General features: G+C 33.0%; 2 protein-coding genes across 3 annotated transcripts in view; one reads left to right on the top strand and one right to left on the bottom strand.

Annotated features, from left to right (window-relative positions):
* Positions 1-23,496, top strand: part of Cbl (E3 ubiquitin-protein ligase CBL) — a 96,155-nt gene that overhangs the window by 71,832 nt on the left and 827 nt on the right. The window contains exons 2-13 of one of the 2 annotated variants that reach the window (XM_090117146.1): positions 6,262-6,408; positions 7,119-7,262; positions 10,251-10,376; positions 12,505-12,620; positions 13,113-13,219; positions 13,774-13,886; positions 14,811-14,902; positions 15,290-15,381; positions 20,353-20,590; positions 21,459-21,580; positions 22,264-22,495; positions 23,069-23,245. In XM_090117146.1, the coding sequence (XP_089973272.1) occupies positions 6,262-6,408; positions 7,119-7,262; positions 10,251-10,376; positions 12,505-12,620; positions 13,113-13,219; positions 13,774-13,886; positions 14,811-14,902; positions 15,290-15,381; positions 20,353-20,590; positions 21,459-21,580; positions 22,264-22,495; positions 23,069-23,245 (1,706 nt within the window). Of the gene's footprint in view, positions 1-6,261; positions 6,409-7,118; positions 7,263-10,250; positions 10,377-12,504; positions 12,621-13,112; positions 13,220-13,773; positions 13,887-14,810; positions 14,903-15,289; positions 15,382-16,342; positions 16,651-20,352; positions 20,591-21,458; positions 21,581-22,263; positions 22,496-23,068; positions 23,246-23,496 lie in introns of those variants that run through there. The other variant, XM_090117145.1, reaches the window with a different exon arrangement.
* Positions 8,442-9,358, bottom strand: LOC149896817 (U-megalopygitoxin(8)-Mc8-like). Its single transcript, XM_090117213.1, has one exon. The coding sequence runs from the start codon at positions 9,340-9,342 to the stop codon at positions 8,464-8,466; it is 879 nt and encodes a 292-aa protein (XP_089973339.1). The 5' UTR covers positions 9,343-9,358; the 3' UTR covers positions 8,442-8,463.

Raw genomic sequence — 23,496 nt, 5'->3', positions numbered from 1 at the left:
AATATACCACAAATATATTAAATGGCCTACACAATGTGATGAAAGGAATATTATAAAGGCCAAGTGAGAAATTAAATATACCCTGATGTTTTGTTTGTATTGCCTGTTGTACCTTATCAGAATTACTTAGTTAAAAAGTTTTCAGGTTCTATCAGAAATTTAAATTTCCTGGCGTCCTGGGTTGTATTGACGGCACACATGTAGCAATATTAAGACCACACATACATGAGGAGCGATATTATAACAGAAAGGGCTTCCATTCTCTTAATGTTATGATTGTAAGTATTGGGTAGAAAGTAGAAATTTCTACCTACTGCCCAAACTTTTACTAATTGAGGAGGTGAAGAACAAAACCTCACTTTTCCACTTTTTCTGATTTTGGAGAAAACAGTAAAATGTAAATAACTAACTGACTACAACATCTGCATTTTGTTTTAGTTGTGTCATCTAAAGTAGTGTTTCAGTCAATCTGATGTACCAAATTACTGATAAAAATGATGAGAATCTTAGCTAAGATTTTGAAATTAAATTTGGAAATGTGAGGTTTTGATTAAACATTTACTGAGTGAAACATTACTTGTCTTTAAATATATTATACACAGTACCTATAATACAAAATTTAAATATCACTAATTTCTCTTTCAGTTTTGAACGCCTTCGATATAGAAAGCGATTTTTTTAACAGAAGCAATAATGAAAATAGAAGATTGAAATTATTTAATGAAAAAAAATCATTTCGAAATTTGCAAAACGTGTTTTTAAAAGATACAATACAAAATAAGATACCTAAATAATGTGTTTTAATTTCATTGAATATGTTCATATACCTACCTACTTGAATAAAAATGGTTACCTCTTGTCTTGTTTATACACTAACAAAAAACTGAATTATATAAATAAGTCCCCCTGTCGAGTGTAGCTGATATTAAAATGTAAAAGCTCGAAATTAACAAATAGTTAATTGTTATTGTCATTTTTCCTTATCTAGTTACATTAAATTGAATTTTGTTGATTTTTTATTGAAGTTGTTTTCTCAATGTTTCTAATCCCTTAGGTATTTTAGTGATTTAGCTGTAAGCCAACAATTTAAATAGGACTATTAATTAGTTAAAATCTTTAGCTTAGTTTTCTTTATCCATTCATCAGTGCTATTTTTTTGATTCTATCATTTTAAAATTTCTATATGATAAGGTAGTATAGGTACCTACCTACGGAATTAGGTGTTACGAAGCCTACCTACCTTTATTTATTAATACCTACGTTATCAATACATATAATAAAATTGTAGAAAAGTAGTGTCTGTACAATTGAAATATGTAAAAAAAAATTAGCAGGTGTTATTATTTAATAAAAAATATGGTTAAAACTTATAAATAATAAATATATAGGTAATTCTACATCGCCATCATTTCATCTTACACTTACATGGTAGAATTTATTAATTTAAGTTCTTCATACACTGTTTTTGAATCGAACATATGAAAAATGATTCATGATCATTAATTAAATGGCATAAGAAAAAGCTAATTTTAAGTAGGTAAGTAGGTACTAAACATTATCTTGTGTAGTAGATGGTAGGCAATTATCTAATCAAATCTACATAGATTAATTATATTAAGTTTCATAATATTAATAATTATTTTTGAATTTGAATTGCGAATAAAACAACAATAATTGAAACTAAAATTATTTTATTAACATGATTATATTATTCAACTAATGGTGACAGTAAGTAATACATTTTTTCATTTTTAAAGAAAATCTATAGGTATAAAATATAAATTTATACAAAATCAAAATAACAAAAAACGAATAACATACAACTTAAATAAAATCTATACATAAAAAAACGTAGGCAATACTGATTAACACTTGGGGCGTGATCTACAAAATAATAATCGAAGAAAATACGCTACCCCGAGTACTGCATTAACTTACCTTAAATGCAAATTATACAATATTATTACTATATGCTTTCCACTATAATTCAGCAAGGCTGCCAGAAGAAAAGAATTGCTTACCTGTTGCACTTATTTCACTCTTCTGTGATTTAATTTTCTTTAAGGTTTTGCTTTTGTATTCATTGTAGAACTAAAAAAGTGCAAAAATTATATTAATGATACATTTTGCATACCTATTATTAAATAATACTGTATATAGGTACTTACTGTGCGCCATTCTGCGGGAGTTTTATTGGGGCAGTCCACCGATATGGAATTTAAAATTTGGGCGCATTCCATCCAATATCTTTTGCTTAAACTTCGCCCTTTACCTTAACCTTAAATGCAAATTATACAATATTATTACTATATGCTTTCCACTATAATTCAGCAAGGCTGCCAGAAGAAAAGAATTGCTTACCTGTTGCACTTATTTCACTCTTCTGTGATTTAATTTTCTTTAAGGTTTTGCTTTTGTATTCATTGTAGAACTAAAAAAGTGCAAAAATTATATTAATGATACATTTTGCATACCTATTATTAAATAATACTGTATATAGGTACTTACTGTGCGCCATTCTGCGGGAGTTTTATTGGGGCAGTCCACCGATATGGAATTTAAAATTTGGGCGCATTCCATCCAATATCTTTTGCTTAAACTTCGCCCTTCATTGGTGCGGCTGCAGTAGCCAAGCGCCAGGTCTTGGTGGTTTTCCAAAAAATCAATTAGAGCCGAAATTTGCTCTATTAGCACCATTTTTCAATATTATAAATAAATAAAACACAATGAAAATAAATAGCTAAACACCGGCCGCTAGAATTGTAAACAAGTAGTAATGTCACATTTGACTTTGACAGCTAAACAGATAAAACATTATTGAGTTTCACTTTTATCCGCGTTACACATTTTAATGTTTTTGCTATTTACAAACTTCTTACTACTTCAGATTGCTTATAACATTATTAAATAATATGTAAAAATGTTTAAAAATGAAATCTGGCATGAGTAAATGTTAAAATTTAGTAGTAGTTTTTCGAAAATCATTTCTACTACCGGGTTTTATAATAATGGCAATACGACAATGTCATTCTGCCACGATTCCATTACGAGACCACTGACCGACCACTGATCGACCATTATGAATTTAGCAGATTACAAACTTTTATCAAAATGACAATGGGATCGTGTTGGAATGACGAATTTATAAAAAATAGCAGACTTGGGGCCCTGTTCATGTGCTTTATAATTAGCGTTTTTACACGAAATGTATTTACTCGTGTGTGTATGTGTGTGTGTGCGTTGGTTTTTGTGTTTTAGGTCTATGGGAGGATCTTTAAATAAGAATTTCTTAATAGGATGAAGCGGTGGATGATGCTTGAATTGGTTATAAAGTCTATCTATAATATAGACAAAATATATTTAATGTTTTTGATATTTATTATTTACTAGAGGTCCGCCCCGGCTTCGCCCGTGGTACATATTATTATTTCGCAATAAAAGGTAGCCTATGTCCTTTCTCGGCTATCAAAATATCTCCATACCAAATTTCATGCAAATTGGTCCAGAAGTTTAGGCGTGATTGAGTAACAGACAGACAGACAGAGTTACTTTCGCATTTATAATATTAGTATGGATTAATCTGATATCGAATGATATTTAACGTTTAATATATAACAGTTATAATCATCATCAATTCATGATGTTTTGTATGAATTCAGCAGTCAGCATGCTGGTCGAGTGCGCATTGGCTAACTTAATGTTCGCCAATTCGAAACCGATAAGTTTTTCTAAGTACTAATAAGTTCTATATGCCAGTTTCCTGTCGATAGAACCTTATCTCTGCCGGTACAATAATCCATATAAATTGAAACAATAATATAATATTTTGCACTTTCAACTAGCTTCGAATTTCCAACATATTTAAGGGATGACTATTCATATTTCTTTCTTTCCTTTTCATTCATATTGCTACGAACGCATTAGGTTTAGATAAGTAGGTACAGCCATGGTACAGTTCACATTATCTTTATCTAGATAAACTTCTTAGTTGTCGTTAAGGAAATTGAAAATCATACAAATGCCAATCGATCATATTATGTCAATGATTATATATGTAAATACAAAGGGAAATTGCATCCGGTTTTTGATAACGTTTTATCGATAGCAGTGGGATTTAATAATTGTTTTTATCAATGAGATTTGTGGACGGCTTAGTGCACTGCACCTTATCGACAAGGTCGTTTTTCGTACAAATTGGTAGGTGGTATTTCGTTTTCTGTGAGGTTTGTTTTCGCTGTGAAATATAGGTGATAGCATTCGGGTTTGTCTTTAGGGTCTTTTAAATAACTATCAAAAGTTTTAACAGCAGACATAATATTTTTACCTATTTTAAATCATATTTCAGACCTTTGTTTACTCCAAAGTGTATCTTTTGATTAAAACGTGCTCTACAACAAAAGCAAACAAGAAATAAATGTTTCAAGAATTTCTAAAGCATTTTTCAATCACTCAGAAAAGTCATGAATTCCAAAGAATTCGGCAGTAACTCGCGAAGCTTTGTAAACAGAGAATCGGCAATAATAAGTCCTACGAAATTGAACGCCAATACACTTTTCAGTTGGACTGTTAAGCGTCCAACGTTTTCAATGGACCTCTTGTAAATAGACTTAATTCGTACTGGAGCTTAAAAGAACATTTTTTTTGTGTTGTTACGTGAAGGCTGCTTCTTCTTGCTTGTAAATATATATTACCTATGTTCAAACAACAAAATCTGCACACATAAAAAATGCGTAGAATTTACTGTCCCTCAGTTAAATTACAAAATTACCGAGCGAACAGACAGTACAAAAAGTATTGTATTTACGTTCATACTTTACTGAAGTAGGTATCAACCGCACATTTTTGTTTTTGAGTCAGTAGATATTTTAAAGCCGGGTAATGCGCGTACGGTCTGCCGCCGCGCAGGGGCAATATTGGAACAACCTCAGTTAGTCGGCAGTCGGAGCGATTTCAGTTGTTCTCTAAATTAACCCTGCTTGCACACATCACAATTAAGGATGCAATTCCAATATTGCCCCTGCTGCAGGTAGGTGAGTAGCCTCTTTTAAAGGAAGTTGAAAATATTTCATTATTTAATTATCGTTAATGTACCGTATTATATCATACATCTATTAAATAAGTTTTTAATAATGAGCTGATCGTAATCAAGCTATTATCGTCACTATGTGTATAATGACATAAGTGGTTTTTTTGCATTTTTATTTTATCATATTTCACCGGTCTTTTCTCTGCGATAATACCAGATAGTGTACGATAAAATAAATCGTATCGAGACGTATCAATATAAAATAATTTATAATACAGATTAATACCGGACATGCGTTTCCGTTTTTATTATTCATTCTTTTGTACAGCTTATCGATATTATTATTAAAAAATCTACTATGTAATTGTTATTCAATAAGAAGGTTATTACTAATTACTCAGTTACGTAGTAAGTAGGTATATTGTGAACAAACTTGTAGGACCTCATAAAAGGTGTGTTTTGCTACGGAGACAGTTTACCTATCTTTATAAAATTGTCACTTATCCTTGATAAATGTACAAAGTTTTAATTAAATCTGTCCGTTTAGTGGGGTCAAAACGAGTCCGATACCACACAGGTAAAGGTTACACATACAAACATCAGATGAAGCTTATAAAAGCATGTTTTCCTTTGTCAGGGGTACACGCGTGTAAGATAGGACCGATTTCAAAGGATCTTATGAAAGAAAAACTTGGAAAAGCGCGAAAACTTCATGCATTTGAAAGTTCCTGTGAACTATAATTTCAAAAGTAATTTTAAGTTTAGTTAGCTAGTAGATATGTATTAAAATTCATCGGCCGTCAGTCTGTTTACTGATGATACATCGTTTTACTGATGATACATCGTTTTAGTAATTAATAAAAGCATTATTTTTATTGTAATTGGTACATGAATAATCAACCGTAATGTTTATTGTTTATACGATTCAAACATAACATACAACGCCATCTAGTTTTAAACAAAGGACAGTTTACGACATCAAACAAAATAAATAATTTAGGGGCGATTTTTCAACCCTTGGTTAAAACTGGTTCGTCCTTCAAATTATTTATTGTAACAATTTCAAATTAAAATTTCAAGTCGGGCAATAGATTTTTGAAAAGGTTGTCCAATTGGTCATTCGACCAATGAGTTTGAAAAATCGTCCCTTACGCTGAATATTATACCTAATGCGAACTCTAATAATTATTATATTATTACCTACATGTTATATAATGAAATTCTCTTAATTCCAGTACGCTCGTGCCGTGGAAGATATTCCGCGAAGAGCTGAACAACGTGCACCCCATATCGTCGGGCCTCGAAACGATGGCGCTCAAGACGACCATAGATCTCACGTGCAACGACTTCATATCGAACTTCGAGTTTGATGTTTTTACGAGGTAAATGGAGATTTTTATTTGTTATCAAATACACTTAAAAATGAACATTGTGAACATCCTGTATGATAAAGAAGATATTATACAGGGTGTCTCGAGTTTGATGTGTTTACCAAGTAATAGGATTTATTGGTTTCATCATTAATTTATTGGTTACCAAGTAAGTACACACAACTAAAATGAACAGCCTGTATGATATAGAAGATGTTATACAGGGTGTCCCAGATATGCTGTTTGATTAATGAAACTTGATCACACTACAATAAAGTATGTGCTAGAATTACATATAGGTATATAGATTTATTTTTTACATTTAAAAAGATAGCTGTTCCACTTAGCTAGACATTTTTGTTACGTTTTTTTTTAACAAACAGCTATTAACAATTATCTTTATCGAAGTAGAAACAAATTCAACAAACCAAAAGTCTTTAAAATCTGTTCAGTCGCTCTTTAGTGGTTTTACTAACACTTTACTTTTTTTACATTCAAAAAGATATAAAAATAACAATCAAACTAAACATATAACAATTTTTTTTCGTATTTCTCACACTAATCAAAATTTAAGTTGATTTGAATTTTATGCTGAAAACAGGGTAGGTAATGTCGTGAGAGGCAGTATGACACTCTTCTTAATGAAACGAACCATTGATACGATATTGAACAATTTTACATTTCATCATTTATTATTCTATATTTTAAACTCAATTTTCCAGACTATTCCAACCCTGGAGTACGCTCCTAAGGAATTGGCAGCTGCTCGCCGTTACCCATCCGGGATACGTAGCATTTCTCACCTATGATGAAGTAAAGGCGCGCCTACAGAAGTATATACACAAGGCTGGCAGTTATGTGTTCAGGTATGTATTTGTTTAATAATTGGAAATATTTTCTACTATTAATAGAGGTAAATATAATAGATATAAGTAGGAAATTCAAGCTTAATACTTAGTACATATTGTAAAAAATATTCGGCGGTCGTATCGGTCTGTTTGTTTATGATATACTCAAAAATTACTGCAGCTATTTTCGTTCTGTTTTCATCAGTGGATAGCTTGGTTCTCGAGGAAATAAATTGTTAAGTTTTAGACAACGCGGCTAGTTTTGTAAATAAAACAATGTGTAGGTATATTATTAAAGTTTTGTTTGCAATGTATGTTACGACTATTAAGACAGACTTAAATTGAGTAAAGTTTAGATATATTGCAGTATTTCAAACTATAAATAGCATTTAAACGGTATTTTTAACCGAAACGGATATAGAAGCGTAAGAAAATAGAATTCGCTCTACAGATAATTAAATTCTTCAATAAGGACTAATTAGAATAAATTTTATGGAATCCTTAATGTTCTTCTTTTATATCATAAAATTGGCAGTATCATTTTATGTTAAACAAGAACATTCTATTTATAACTTTTATATAAAACATTGAATTAACTTTTCCCGTAAAAAGATTTATTCTTTGTCCTTTTTCACCGGCGAATTGATTCATTCATTCATATTCGTCCTAATTGGTGTTCAAAGAGAAGTTAATTAAGTAAATCTTCAATTAGTTATGTACAATAATAACTTGAAAATATTCTTGATCATAAAATTTAATATTATTTACTAGCTTTCCGTCCGCGGCTTCGCCCGCTTTGTCTAAAACATAATAAACTATATATTAAAACCTTCCCCTTGAATCACGATCTATTAAAAAAATCGCATCAAAATCTGTTGTGTAGTTTCAAAGATTTAAGCATACAAAGGAACATAGGGACAGAGAAAGCAACTTTGTTTTATACTATGTAGTGATATACCACCATATATTTTGAGAGTTTTTGCAAGAGATATACATTGAAGTTATTTAGAGCTCACAGAGAAAACTAAAGTCTAATTATTTAAACACTGTGTTTCTTATCTGTATGTATTATATTTAATATCATTCACTGTTTGATTATATATTAAATAATTTTGTAACGAGCACACGCGATAGGACCCTGATAATAATTAAATGCGAAATAAAAGAATGTGGTCAATGTTAAATTATAAGGCGTCATTAAATTAAGCTATTTATTATTTCACAAAGGCTGACCAGAGGTTTTATCAAATACTTTTAACGAGTGGTCTATAAACACGCCGACTTTAATATTTTCAACCACGTTAAATTCGGTTGGTAAGCCAGCTTTATCAAGAACACTGTTAATAGACGGTCCATAGAAGTGGTGGCTCTTGAAGGGTTTCTTAAAGTTTATAGCAACGTTTCCCCTTAGCGTAGCTGAATACACGATTTCTACTTCCAATTCCCGTTTGCTACCTGATAGCACCGCAGTGGCGGATTGCCCAGGCTTTAGTTCAGTTTCTATAGAACTTGTAGCACCGATAGTTTGAGTTTCTGACTTCTCTTCATCTTTACCCCATGTAGATGTCCAAGAGAACGCAGTGGTACCAGCCACCTTTCCAAAAACCACATTAATGTCGTAGTCAAACTCCTGAGACACGGTCAACTCATTACTCGTCGACCAAGTTGTGGAAATTGTATTTTCGACACTCTGGCTTAAAGCTGTGTTCACTTTGATGGTCACGTTTGACAGATTTTCGAAGTCCTGCGACAGTACGATCGTCGTCTGTTTAGTGTTTTCCTTCAATGTAGCTGATTTCACTGTTAATATCCTCTTCACTTGTTCCCAGTTGTTCGTTTTGTACAAATCATTCCAGGGTGTTGGACTTTTTAAGTAAACATTCTGGGGTCGAACCTTGTAAAATCTTCGCACCGCTTCCTTCAATTGTTTCTGATTGATTCGGAATAAAGTGATTTCTGGATCGGTTATAATGTGAATGTCGTATCCCGTGTAGTTCACTCTGACGTCGTCTGCGTTCGTTCCTGTTTCTATGTCTATACTTATTTTGCCATTTGCCAGTACGAAGAGGCAGAATAGTATTAAATATTCCTTAACCATGTTACGACTATGTCCGTTCGCGCACGATTATGAACTAGTCGCACGGATTTTGGATGTTTTGCATGACCGTTGGGGTTATCAAGCGTATTTAATTATTGTACTATATAATTGTCTTCGCGGTTCAACATGGTTCAATGTCGATGTCTTTATATGAATTGGTTGTTTTTCTTATCGTGAGTGAAGTCGTACCTGTATTGTACACGTGGTGCATGGGATTACTAGATATTTGGGTAATTTACGAGAACTTTTCAATATTTGAAAAAAGTAAAAAATAATAATAATTCGTATACCTACATTATTTATGACAGTCCAGACTTACCTTGCTAGCTAAGAAATATGAATATTCCTTATCTACCAGGAACTATTGCTGTTTATTGGTTAAAGTATTTGTAAAAACGCTTTAGCCTTTCATAAAAAAATTAAAGAAAACGACTCGTAATACAATTGCAGATCTATAAGAGTATACAGTATGGAATTTTGTACTACCACCTAGTGGTCTTAATACTGTAGATATGTCGCAGGCAAATTGTACAATTTCCTCTGTTTACAAACGGCGTCTGTCACTTTACAAACGCTAGGCATTTTGTTATAATATGTCGAGAATTCGTAATCAGAAATTTTTGGTTTGGATAAGGGGGTGGGTTAGGTTAGGTTCTTGTTTTTAAAACTACACAGAAATAGGAACCCCGCGAATTTAGGGCTCCATCGGTTCGCAGCCGTCGTCTTGTGGACGTTTGAAAAAAGTAAATACACAGCATATTACAAAATGCCGCGCGTTTGTAGACGGCGAGATTATACAATTTGCCTGCGACAGATACATGCCAATGCTCAATGGCAACATTCTATTACATATTTTCATATTGTGTTCAAATTACCTCCGTATATATTTATTAATTTATGTATTACAGATTATCTTGCACGCGGCTCGGCCAATGGGCGATCGGCTACGTGACGGTCGATGGTGAGATATTGCAGACGATACCGCAGAACAAGAGTCTCGTGCAAGCGCTGTTGGACGGTTATAGAGAGGGGTTGTGAGTGTTATTGTTTATTTATTTGTTGTTAGAATATTATCCTGCAAGTAATTCGGCCAATGGGCGATCGGCAACGTAACGGACGAAGGTGAGATATCGCAGGTTAGGTACTTGTTTATAAAGAAAATTATATGTGTAAATTGCCTCCCATCCTACAAACGAACACTCGATTTCTGGTTTACAATACATACAGGGTGTACCAAAAAGTAGTGATGAACGGAAGCTGAGAGGTAGAGGACCTAAAGGGCTATCCGAATCACCCCCATGTATGTTATGCGATTTTTCGTATTTTCGGAGTTATGACGTTTTTTTCAATTTTTCACCTATCGCCGAGTACGATGATATTTTCACTCATGCGGACGTCAATGATTGCGGAAGATGCTTGATTTTTTTTGTGTGCTAAGCTGAAATATAGGCCAATTCAGTATGGTAACATTTACTATCGTTAGATCTTTGAATGGAATAAAAAAAAGAATTAAATGGCAAGAAAGGTAAAATTTCCCGGTATGTTCACCACTTCAAGGGCCCGTAAAAAAATAAAATCACATAAAAAAAGTTTTCCGTTTGACTTTTAAAAACTTGCTCTATCTATCAGATAGCTACCCTGAAAATTTCATTTAATTATTCAGAAGGCTTCAATCGAAAAATTTAAATCTAAATGTGGTAAGTGCAAAAATTGAATTAACATGATGATCATTAAAACCAATAAATAGGTGTTAAATTACCAGAAATTTTTAAAATAACCCCGCTGTTGCTCAATGCAAGTGCGACATCACCGTAAAAAGTTGTCTTTTAAATGTCTGAATACCCTTTTATCATTTTTAATGGTTTCTTCTGCTACTATGAATTTCCGGGTTATTTCGTCCAAATTGTGGCAGTCTCTCGTCTTTGTAGTATCCCCACGAAAAAAAATCAATAGGGTTTATGTCCGGGGACCGTGCAGGCCAGGCTAAAGGGCAAAGATACCCTGAAAGATGGATTGGTCGTTGCAGCCTGCGCATGCGCCGGTGACGGCTGCCTTAAAGCCTGGCCTCCAGGGTCCCTCGACCTAAACCCCTTTTGAATTTTTTCCGTGGGGATACTACAAAGACGAGAGACTGCCACAATTTGGACGAAATAACCCGGAAATTCATAGTAGCAGAAGAAACCATTAAAAATGATAAAAGGGTATTCAGACATTTAAAAGACAACTTTTTACGGTGATGTCGCACTTGCATTGAGCAACAGCGGGGTTATTTTAAAAATTTCTGGTAATTAAACACCTATTTATTGGTTTTAATGATCATCATGTTAATTCAATTTTTGCACTTACCACATTTAGATTTAAATTTTTCGATTGAAGCCTTCTGAATAATTAAATGAAATTTTCAGGGTAGCTATCTGATAGATAGAGCAAGTTTTTAAAAGTCAAACGGAAAACTTTTTTTATGTGATTTTATTTTTTTACGGGCCCTTGAAGTGGTGAACATACCGGGAAATTTTACCTTTCTTGCCATTTAATTCTTTTTTTTATTCCATTCAAAGATCTAACGATAGTAAATGTTACCATACTGAATTGGCCTATCTTTCAGCTTAGCATACAAAAAAAATCAAGCATCTTCCGCAATCATTGACGTCAGCATGAGTGAAAATATCATCGTACTCGGCGATAGGTGAAAAATTGAAAAAAACGTCATAACTCCGAAAATACGAAAAATCGCATAACATACATGGGGGTGATTCGGATAGCCCTCTAGGTCCTCTACCTCTCAGCTTCCGTTCATCACTACTTTTTGGTACACCCTGTATATCTTTAAATCGTAATTTTCCAAGTTCTGAGTTTTCATTACATTGTGATGTTTGGCATCGGCATGTTCCAATAAATATCCGATGATAGATTCCCATCTATGATTGAGCTATTTACAATTTATTTGCTTGTTTTTGGAAAACATTGTAAAAATATTTCCATATAAAAATTATTTATATTTTAACACCGCGATCAATACTTATTTTGAAAAATTAGAAAGATCCTGGTTGGTTTTAATTCCAAAATTCAATGAAGGCGCTAGTCATTCAATCAAATAGCAGATTCAACAAGATGACTGCGACATATCCATTATTTAAAATAATCCTAAATATGTATTTTCAGCTACCTGTACCCGGACGGTCGTGACGCTAATCCAGATTTAAGCAGTGCAATTATTTCGCCCGCCGAAGATCACATCACAGTGACGCAAGAGCAGTACGAGCTGTACTGCGAGATGGGTATGTTGTTTGTGTTGTTAGTATTAGTGTTGTAAGTGTGAGTGTTGTTGTTAAATTACCATTGTCATTATAATCATAATTGTCATCATCGCCATCATCTTCATTAACACTTTCTTTGGTTGTCATTGGCATTTTCATTATAATGTAAGCCGTAAAGAGAGCCTATTGAATTAAAATATAGGTTTTTAAGTTTCCTCGTTGTAACAATAGTCTCTTAGTTAATTTTATGTATAAGAATATTCATTAAAAGTGTACATTTTACTCGTGAATAAACATTTTAGCCATCACATGCCAGATGTGATCGTTAATAAGATATTGCCATGCCATTTTAAAAAATAAATATAATTACTCACAAAGATTCGACATTTACATTGGTTACGAGCTTGGAATCGAAAGTCTTAGTTAAATTTGTGCTTCTCTAGAGTTCACGCTATCTGTAATACTCATGCAAATATTTATATATCTAATAAAATATAATATTTTCCATTTCAGGCAGCACATTCCAATTGTGCAAGATATGTGCGGAAAACGATAAGGACATTCGCATTGAGCCGTGCGGACACTTGTTGTGTACACCCTGCCTTACCGCTTGGCAGATTGTGAGTTATTTTGTTTTTATTTTTTATCATTTTTGACGTGACAACGTCTTATAATTCGATAGCGCCGGCTGCACGCACGATAAAACATGACTCATGCGGCGTTACCTCGCTCTGAGGCGTTCCATGTAAGGCTTGAAGTGCGAGCGAGAGCGCGGAACGAGCGACAAAGAAGCACAATAGACCGTTGTCACGTTCAACTATCGTCAGTAAACCGACTTTACAGACAACCAATTTTTGTGATTTTTTGTGGTCTAAAAAATGTTATATTATGTGATTCATCTAAGTATTGGATTGTTGTTAAACGTTGGGGTAAATGTCATTACAAAAATAGGTGTAATATAGGATTAGGATATTTTTTTGCATTTTATTTATGTAAGGAAAAATTAATTAATGTTTTTCAATTGAAATTTGACAAAAGGTCAGTGAATCCTTTCTTATTGAATCGCACAGGATTTTATTATCTTTTATAAAATATTTTTTGTACTTTCAATAAAAAAAATCTACATTGTTGTATCTTTATCATAGTTTAACATAAAAAAATCGCATATTTTCAGGATTCCGAAGGTCAAGGTTGTCCATTTTGCCGGGCTGAAATAAAAGGCACAGAGCAGGTGGTCGTAGATGCTTTTGTACCGCCTCGACCGCCGAACACTACTTCTGATGTTAAGTGAGTATATAATAAATAAAAAAAAAGACGGGTTGCACTGGGGGAGTGCCGGCAGAAGTGAAAACTTGATTATTAACATTTAACGTTGAGCATGTTTGATATCCATCCGTCTTACGCTTTTTCGATCAGGTCACGTGTCCTGACGCGAGTTTAAGATTTTATACCCATTACAGAAAAAGTGCTCAACACCGCTAAAGAAGTTTTCACTTCAAAAATAATAAGAAATACAAAAAAAATCTGATATCCGAGATATATTCTATGTTAAAACAAATAAAAACGTAAAAAATGTGAGCATGAAAATGAAGCATGGATCGATGATGATGGATGTTAATCTTTCATCCTTCTAGTATTTGAAAAAAGGTGAAAGTTTTTGATGATTCCAAAACTAAATTGATTAAAAAAATATTAGAGAACTCTTCTATACTACGAATTATATTATACTAGCTTTCCACCCGCAGCTTCGCCCGCGCAGTCAAAGAAAAACCCGCATAGTTCCCGTTCCCGTGGGATTTCCGGGATAAAACCTATCCTATTTCCCGGGATAATGTCCACGTATGTCCTTTCTCGGATATCAAAATATCTCTATACCAAATTTCATGCAAATTGGTTCAGTATTTAAGGCGTGATTGAGTAACAGACAGACAGACAGTTACTTTCGCATTTATAATATTAGTATGGATTATAAGAAATAACACGCGAGGCCGGGTTAAATATCAGTTTGAATGTAATAAGAATGTACTGCGATTCTACACAGCTACTAATTGATGTAGGTAGTTGATAACAAATCGCAGCAAGTCTACGACTATTAATATATTATTAACTAATATTAGTAAAGTGAGGGTACTTCGCCAATGTTCAGTGTAAGTGGAAGAGTCTTATTAGTGTCATTTATAATATAATTTATATATTATATTTATTTTCCAGAATGGCGAACACAAAAACAGCAGTAAGGCCGGTGTCTTCAAATTCGTCTGGATCGAGTGGATCGTCTGGATCATCGGGGTGCAATGGATCTAGTTAGTAGTTATTTTTTTATAATTACTAGCTTCCCGCCCAAGCTTTGCCCGTGGTACATGTTTACCGTTTTCTCCATAAGAACCGTCTTCGTACTTCAAGGAATATTATAAAAAAAAGACGGGTTGCACTCCGGGAGTGCCGGCAGAAGTGAAAACTTGATTATTAACGTTGAGCATGTTTGATATCCATCCGTCTTACGCTTTTTCGATCAGGTCACGTGTCCTGACGCGAGTTTAAGATTTTATACCCATTACAGAAAAAGTGCTCAACGCCGCTAAAGAAGTTTTCACTTCAAAAACTAGATGGCTAATTTGATTTTATAAAAATGTTATTTTATTTAATATTTATTATTATTATAAATTATAATATTATGAATTAATTTTCAGATTCGGAAGTGACAATAGCGAGCAACGCAAACGGATGGTCGACTCGGAATACAACGTTCAACGGACTGACTGACGACATTGATGATGCTGAGGTAATATATTATTATATTTGACTAGCTATTTGCCCGCGGCTTCGCCCGCGTTTTCAGAGAAAACCCCGCATAGTTCCCTTTCCCGTGGGATTTCCGGGATAAAACCTATCCTATGTGTTAATCCAAGTTACCCTCTATATATGTGCTAAATTTCATTGTAATCGGTTCAGTAGTTTTTACGTGAAAGAGTAACAAACATCCATACATCCATACAAACTTTCGCCTTTATAATAGTAGTAGGATTGACATGTAATTTTTTTGAATAATATAAAAAAGTGATAAGTATGGGAAACGATGCCGGGTGAATGGGGAAGTTAAATAATGTATTTTGGGGGTTATTCTGCCTGGGTATAAGTTAATAATGTCTAAGTAAATTTATAATGGGAGGATAGAAAAGACGCAAATAAACCTTTTTTTATCTATATACTAGCTTCCCGCCCGCGGCTTCGCCCGCTTTATCTAAAACCTAATAAATTAAATACTAAAACCTTCCTCTGAAATCACTCTATCTATTAAGAAAAACCGTATCAAAATCCGTTGCGTAGTTTTAAAGATTTAAGCATACAAAGGGACATAGGGACAGAGAAAGCGACTTTATTTTATACTATGTAGTGATAAACTTGGTATTTAAAGTATAGAAATAACTAAGAACTATAGGGGCAACAACGAATGTATGAAGACGTGTGTGAAATGAATCAAATTTTAATGAAAAATAATGATTTTATTGCACAAACTCACTTTTACGGTTTTAAAGTGTGATTTATAGTCTACTTTCCAATACTTTTCAAATATGTACGTTAAATACCTATTTAATAAATGTACCTACATTTTTGCATGTATTTTTCCTGGTCCATAAACTATCTTATTACCTTTTCTAGCATGATTGAATGTTTTGTTGCCTGTTTGTTTGTTTATTTTTCGATTATGTATGTATTTATTAATAAACAATTTTGTTTTGCAGAAGCGTGAAAGGAAATCGCCGCATGCTTAGATTTGCACGTGTTTACGTTTTGGATATCGATTGCATTTTGTGTTGCGTTGTACATTGCGTGGTGGGAATGGCTAGATTTTTTGTTTGGAAATATTTTTTTCATATGTAGCGAGCAATGTATTGTAAAATAATATACTAGCAGTCGGCCCCGGCTTCACCCGTGGTACATATTTCGCAATAAAAGGTAGCCTATGTTCTTTCTCAGGGTCTAAGGATTATCTGTGCCTAATTTCATCAAAATCGGTCCAGTAGTTTATGCGTGAAAACCATACATACATACAAACAAACTTTTCCTCTATAATTTAGAGTAGGGATTGGTTTGATGATTTTTTATGAAGGTTTTTACTACAAATTTTTAGATTAGTGTCTTGTTACAAATTTAATGTTTAGTTTTATTCAAATGCTTTATAAATGAGATTTTAGTGATTTGAGTGAGAAAAAATCGATCACGAGGCGGAATTCGAACATATCCTAAATTTTATATATACAAAAAAATATTTTTTTAATTTATAGTAATGAATTTGACTAATTCCCTTTTATGTATTGATAAAATAAATAAATTATCTAAAAGTGTTTTAAAATAAATAGATCTAGCCATTCTTTACACGCATAATAATAGACATTCCATCCGTTTGTCCTGTTGTTTGATTTGTTTGTTTTTCGTTTTATTCTATATGTAATAAGTTTGTGTCCGCCTTGTATTTTTTTTTTATAATTATTTCTTAGTTCATACCCATGACGCATTATATTCGACTCACGTTTTTACTTAACATGTATTAAAACATAATTATTTTAATTCAATATTGATAAATTTAAATAAAATTGAATAAATGATTTTTTTCAACTACATAATATATTGATAAAAATCAGTTTAAATTATGACATTTCATTATTTATCATATTACTATAGATTGTTGCTTATAGTTTTTTAGTATTAATTACTTTAAGAGAAACAAATTCGTTAAAATAATTTTCATAAATTAAGTTTTTTCTCCAGTGACTTTTCTATAGTTTTACACAAATAATTATATTATTCTAAATATACTTAAGATTAGTATAATTTGAACAAATCAAACAACATAACAACATTTAGTTTAATTAAATTAACAATACGAATATGTATAATTTATTGATTGCATTTATCAGTTAAAATAATAACAGGGACTCGACACATCCATTCGCTTTTATATGGAATGTTGCATGTAATATATCGTACGTTCATTTTTGATATATTTTACCGTTTTTTTACATTTAAATATGATGAAAACTCAGATGAATTGAAGTTTTTGAATGTTACTGATACTATTTTGAATTATATTTGATAATATTTTATGAAAGTGGTACATTGGTAGGTATATCTTTCCAACTGATTTTGTTAGAAAAATATTAGAGTATTTTGCCTTTTTTCTTTTACATAAGTCAATAAAATACATTCAGTTATTTTTTCTTTACATAAGTCAGTAAAATTAATTCCGTTATATTTTAAGTAACTCTAGCATGCGAATTGTGAACGTCTGATATAGGAATGTTTGTTCTGCATGTGATGTCGTTATGTTCGCTTTATTAACCAGGTATTTATAAAAGTGAAATATTATAATAATATTAATATGAAAAAAAAAAAACATTCTGTTGAATTTATAACAACATACCTTCTTTGTATTAAAATCGATCAATAGTACAAAGAAATATTGTGTGAAATCAATGTTTTCAGAGGATTTAAAGACTAAACTAGACTGGCTGAGATAATATTTTGAAGTGAAATTTCTTTAGGCGCGTTGAGAGCAAAATTTCAAGGTCGCGTCATGGCAATACCGTCACGTCATAGAGTAAGGCGACTATTTAAGTATCTTTGGATCTTGCCAAAGAAGTTTCAATTCTGACACGTATGCTCGGCACACACGCTCTTTTTTGTTATTGATCAAAACATTTAACATTCAGAATGATAATACTATACAAATCCCAATAGTTTTCATAATAAAATTATTTTATATTTCGCTCTTATAGATACCGAGTTTTGGATTCTATCGTATTGCGAATGGATATGGCTAGTCCCTTCGAAATTGTTGTGTACATACTTGTGTCGATTTATTTTTTACGTTAATCATTATATTTTTGTTTAAATGCATTTTGTGTTGTATTAGCTTAGTCGTTGCGTATGCATTTATTTGATGCGTGAATTTTTATAAAATTTACTTTTATTTTTTTGATAAATTTTTAACGGTAAAGTAAAAGTATTAAATCGGTAAGATTGAAGAATATTCGGAAATATATTACGCAGCTGTTTTAATTTATTTTAAATTAAATAAACGTAAGTACTTAAATGGATTATTTAGTTTTTTCGTTTTATTGTATATTTTGTAGACGCTAAGTGACTTTATTATTTTCAATGCAGTTTTGAATATTGTGTAAATCTAGTTTATATAATAGGTTAGTACGTTTTTATTTTATACAAAATTAAATATCCTTAGAAAGACAATGATATTATAAACTGTACTTATTATAATTGAAATATAAATTCAATATTTTAATCAAATACTCTTTTCGAACAATATATTGTATAAAAAATTAGAGAGAGATTGATTTATATTTTCAAAATTAGAATCGTTTTACGTAATATGATGAACTCATTTCGTTAATATGTCTCTTTCACTCACATACAATTTGACATAGAAACAAAGGGACAAAACATTTGTCAGTACCTTCCTTTTCTGAAGAAAAAATGGCGTAATTATTTATCCCAGTGTGGGTATTATTAAGTTTTCTAGACTTAAGTTTAAGTTACTCGTATTATTTTTATTTTTTATATGATTTTTTTTCGATTATTTATTATTTAAGTGTAATTGAATGTTGACAATATACGCTTGGGTGATACGTGGCTTTTGTTTTTGTTTCCTTTGCTATTTTTAGAGCGAGCGCGCACGAGCAACTTTGTCTCCGCAACTATTTTGTCTCTCCCATCAATTTGTATGGGGAGTTGCGTCGCTACGTGCGCGCACTTTCATACTAGCCCATGGGTGGAGAGACAAAATAGTTGCGGAGACAAAGTTGCTCGTGCGCGCACTGTCTTAGTTTATATTTTTTATTATTTAACGACATTTTATATTATTTTGCGTTTTGCATAGTTTCACAAGTCTTATGTGTATTGGAACTCATTTCAGTGATTTTTTATCACGTTAAAAAACATAACAAACAGAATTTTATATTCTTCTAAAGAATATATTTATTTTCAATTATCTATATGATTTTACTTCTATTCTCAGTCATTTATATTAAGGCTGAAGATTTAACGTAAGTGAAATGTTAACAATGAATATAACATTCATAAAGTATACTGATGTTTTGCTTAATATTTAATTTATCTGTCTGTTTCAACTATTTGATAAATTATTTCAAAATGCCTAGCATTCTATCAAATAAAAATGTTTATCCCAATAACTTAAAAACAGAGATAATAATAAAAGAACATTATATTGAAGTCATTATATCATACAACGAGAGAAAATGAAACTACTGTTTTTATCAGTGAAAGCAATAATATAAATGTAGACTTCGTAACCGCTTAGACGATACAATGTTCACTTTGACGTAACACATCACACCGATCACATCGATTACTTTAATTTTATAACTTCAATGAAATAACGATACAACAAAATAAGTAATCACATATTAAGCTGTGGCCTGTGACGACACTATGTCCAAATTTATGTCGAATTCATATTTTTTTTTTTAATTACTTTTGCACTGCGTCTCCTTGTCCACCAGGTTGTCTGGAAGAGATCGCTGTCTGAGCGATAAGACCGCCTGTTGTGCTCTTTTATTAACTAATGTATTTTGTCCTTATTTGTACTTTTCTCTGTGGTGCACAATAAAGTATTTTTGTTTGTTTGTTTGTTTGTTTTCTTTCATTCATAAGTGCAATACAAAGTAAACCACACATTATTTTACAACCAAATCATAATCAACCGTATTCCCACTAGGATTGGGCTGAATTTAACGCAGCAACATCAACAATAGACGCGCTTCGACCCGGAGTTAGATCAGCCGGTGCTTCCCCAAGACATTCACCTAGAACCACTCGTAAAGCTCCAGTTCCTACTGAAAATGCGTATGGAGAGTTAAGAGCCCCCCCTCTACCGCCACGAAAGAGTCTTTCACCTGCTGAAACTATTGTAGCGGCGTCTAGCGTGCAGGATATAGCCGCTGCCAGCTCTATAAGTAAGTGACTCTACTATAGACTCTACCAGACCGTAAAAGAGAGTCTTTCCCCGGCTGAAACTATTGTAGCGGCGTCTAGCGTGCAGGATATAGCCGCTGCCAGCTCTATAAGTAAGTGACTCTACTATAGACTCTACCAGACCGTAAAAGAGAGTCTTTCCCCGGCTGAGACTATTGTAGCGGCCTCTAGCGTGCAGGATATAGCTGCTGCTAGCTCTATAAGTAAGTGACTCTACTTTAGACTCTACCAGACCGTAAAAGAGAATCTCTCATCTGCTGAAACTCAATAGTTCCGCTACAATTAGCGGCGTCTAGCCTGCAGGGTATAGCTGCTGCCAGCTCTATAAGTAAGTTACCATATGTCTCTACAACTCTATCATCCACTAGGTATAAGAGTCTTTCCCCTGCTGAAACTATTGTAGCGGCCTCTAGCGTGCAGGATATAGCTGCTGCCAGCTCTATAAGTAAGTAATAATGTGGCTCTACAACTCTATCATAGGTTGTGCCTCTAGCGTGCAGTATATAGCATGAGCTGATAGCTCTATAAGTAAGTTTATACTATGGCTTCCGCCCATCTCAAGTGGTGACTCTACAATAATTGCCTTAACAAGGTACGAAAGTTTCGCTCTATGTAGTAAGCATACGCAAAATGCGTACGGGTAATGTGTCTTATCTCTACCATTGCAATTATCATAAACTTATTTCAATGTTCTAACCACATAATATTAGCTGTGTTACTTACGTGTTTTCTGAGTGATCTTAATTGCAAACAAGTTAGTAACATTATTTATCTTTTTAAAATATATTAATGAATGCATTGAACTAAATGTGTGTTTGTAAGTGTTTGTAAATATAAGCGAAATATCAGTTCCAGACCCCAGAAGGCGTTCTTCCTTAGAACCGGAGCCAGATTTGCGACACAAGCTTACATCCGTCATCACTGGATCCACAGAAACTATTACAGGCATCATTGATACGAGACATGAAGTGGTAATAACATTTATTTATTTATTAAAGTAAATTTTCAATTAGAAACCTTATCAATAAAATATATAATGCATAATAAGATGCTTATAGTATCAAATACTTTAGCATTTACTACCTGCGCTTCGCGGTTTCATCCCCGTGGCTCCGCTTCTGTTGGTCTTAGCGTAATGATATATTGAACTAACACCGAAAGAATTTTTCAAATCGGACCAGTAGTTCCTGAGATTAGCACGTTCAAAGAAACAAACAAACAATCTCTGCAGCTTTATAATATTAGTATAGAAATAGATTAGCCTAGTTGCCATAATAGGACCTTCAAAGTTTAACCTATCCGCTTTCCACTGAAAATAAATCGCTATAATATATCTATCTGAACGTGTGTAATAACTCTAAGCAGATTTAGATTTAGAACTTGGTGCTAAAAATTCTATAGTCGTATATAAGCACAAACTTACCTTCAGCACATTTATGTAAAAGTAATAACTTCAACGAAATAATGCTTGCATAAACCAGTCAGACGGTTACTGTTCCACATTGTTGCAATTACGCACAAATATAACACTTCTGAAACTGTATTTCTATATTAGTCGATTTTGTATTGTGTTTAGTAACTTATTCAGCAAAGAGCTATTAAATTAGAAATTCTCTATTAAAGCAATTTAAAATACAAATTAACAATTTCACAGATACCCCCAGACCCAAGAGCCTTCGAGAAACCTCGACGCGCTTGCACGCCTCAATCGAACAGTCGACCGCTTCCAGCCCCTCCAGTAGAACAAACAGACAGACAAACATACATACACGATAGACTCGACAATCGGTTGGACAATAGGGATAGATCGGAACGGTCCAACTCTGAAAATAGAGTGTTGGAACGGCACCCGGAGTTTAGACCTCCGGAACGACCGGATAAACCGGGTAAGTGTTCCAAAATGTTATTGTTATTGTGAATATATACGCAATTATCACGCATATACACTTACGCACATATACACACACACACGCACACATATACACTTTTTTCTCATGATTTTGTTTTTTAAGCATTGTTTTACACAAAGCTTGATCCATAGATTGAAAACTACATGTGAAAAATACACACTATGCATAAATTGCGCTTTAAAGTTCCTTATTCTCTTTATTTTATCGTTAAAAACAATATTTTTATACTAAAATAAACTCTTTACATGCTATATTGTGGTCCAATTGAATCATTTTACCTATTTAGTGCAGTATGAAAAATGCGGCATTATATCATTTAGTAATTCATCAATTACATAATAAGTCCTTTATGATAGTTACAAAAGGCTTAACTGAAAAACAGAACGCGTTATTAACCCATTGAGCCCCGAACGGCCCGATCGGTCCACGACAAAATAGATTTTCTATTGTGTCTGTGATTTAATCTAAATTATTATTCCTGAGTTATTAATCTAAATATAGAAAATTTTATTACATTTTCTACATTCCTTATGTTTTTAAAATTTCCAGACCGAATACAAGTCAGTTTCGATCGGGACCGTGAAACTAGAGCGCCTCCAAGACAACGCTCATTACCGACCACAACAAGTATCGACCATCAACCAACAAAGTCGACAACTATGCCCAAGTTCCCCTCGGAGGATGTTAAGGATCCCCCCTATGAAAATGTGGGCAATGAGAAGGAAGGTTAGTGCATTTTTTTTATTTAAAAAATTCGTTGTCTGTAAAGTCGGTTTACTGACGATAGTTATTTATTATTTTATTTCATTTAATAAAATAACTGACGATAGTTGAACGTGACAACGTCCGATTGTGCTTCTTTGTCGCTCGTTCCGCGCTCTCGCTCGCACTTCAAGTCTTACATGGAACGCCTCAGAGCGAGGTAACGCCGCATGAGTCATGTTTTTTCGTGCGTGCAACCGACTCTATCGAATTAT

This window comes from Colias eurytheme, chromosome 27, assembly GCF_061535395.1.
Source record: "Colias eurytheme isolate Ceu_HAF_F1 chromosome 27, ilColEury1 Martin Lab GWU primary, whole genome shotgun sequence".
Lineage (NCBI taxonomy): Eukaryota > Metazoa > Arthropoda > Insecta > Lepidoptera > Pieridae > Colias > Colias eurytheme.
Note: the sequence above shows the minus strand (reverse complement) of the source record. Positions and strands in the feature narration are given on the sequence as shown.

Excerpts from the sequence above, each read along its gene's own strand:
- LOC149896817 (XM_090117213.1), bottom strand. The coding sequence starts at position 9,342 with ATGGTTAAGGAATATTTAATACTATTCTGCCTCTTCGTACTGGCAAAT.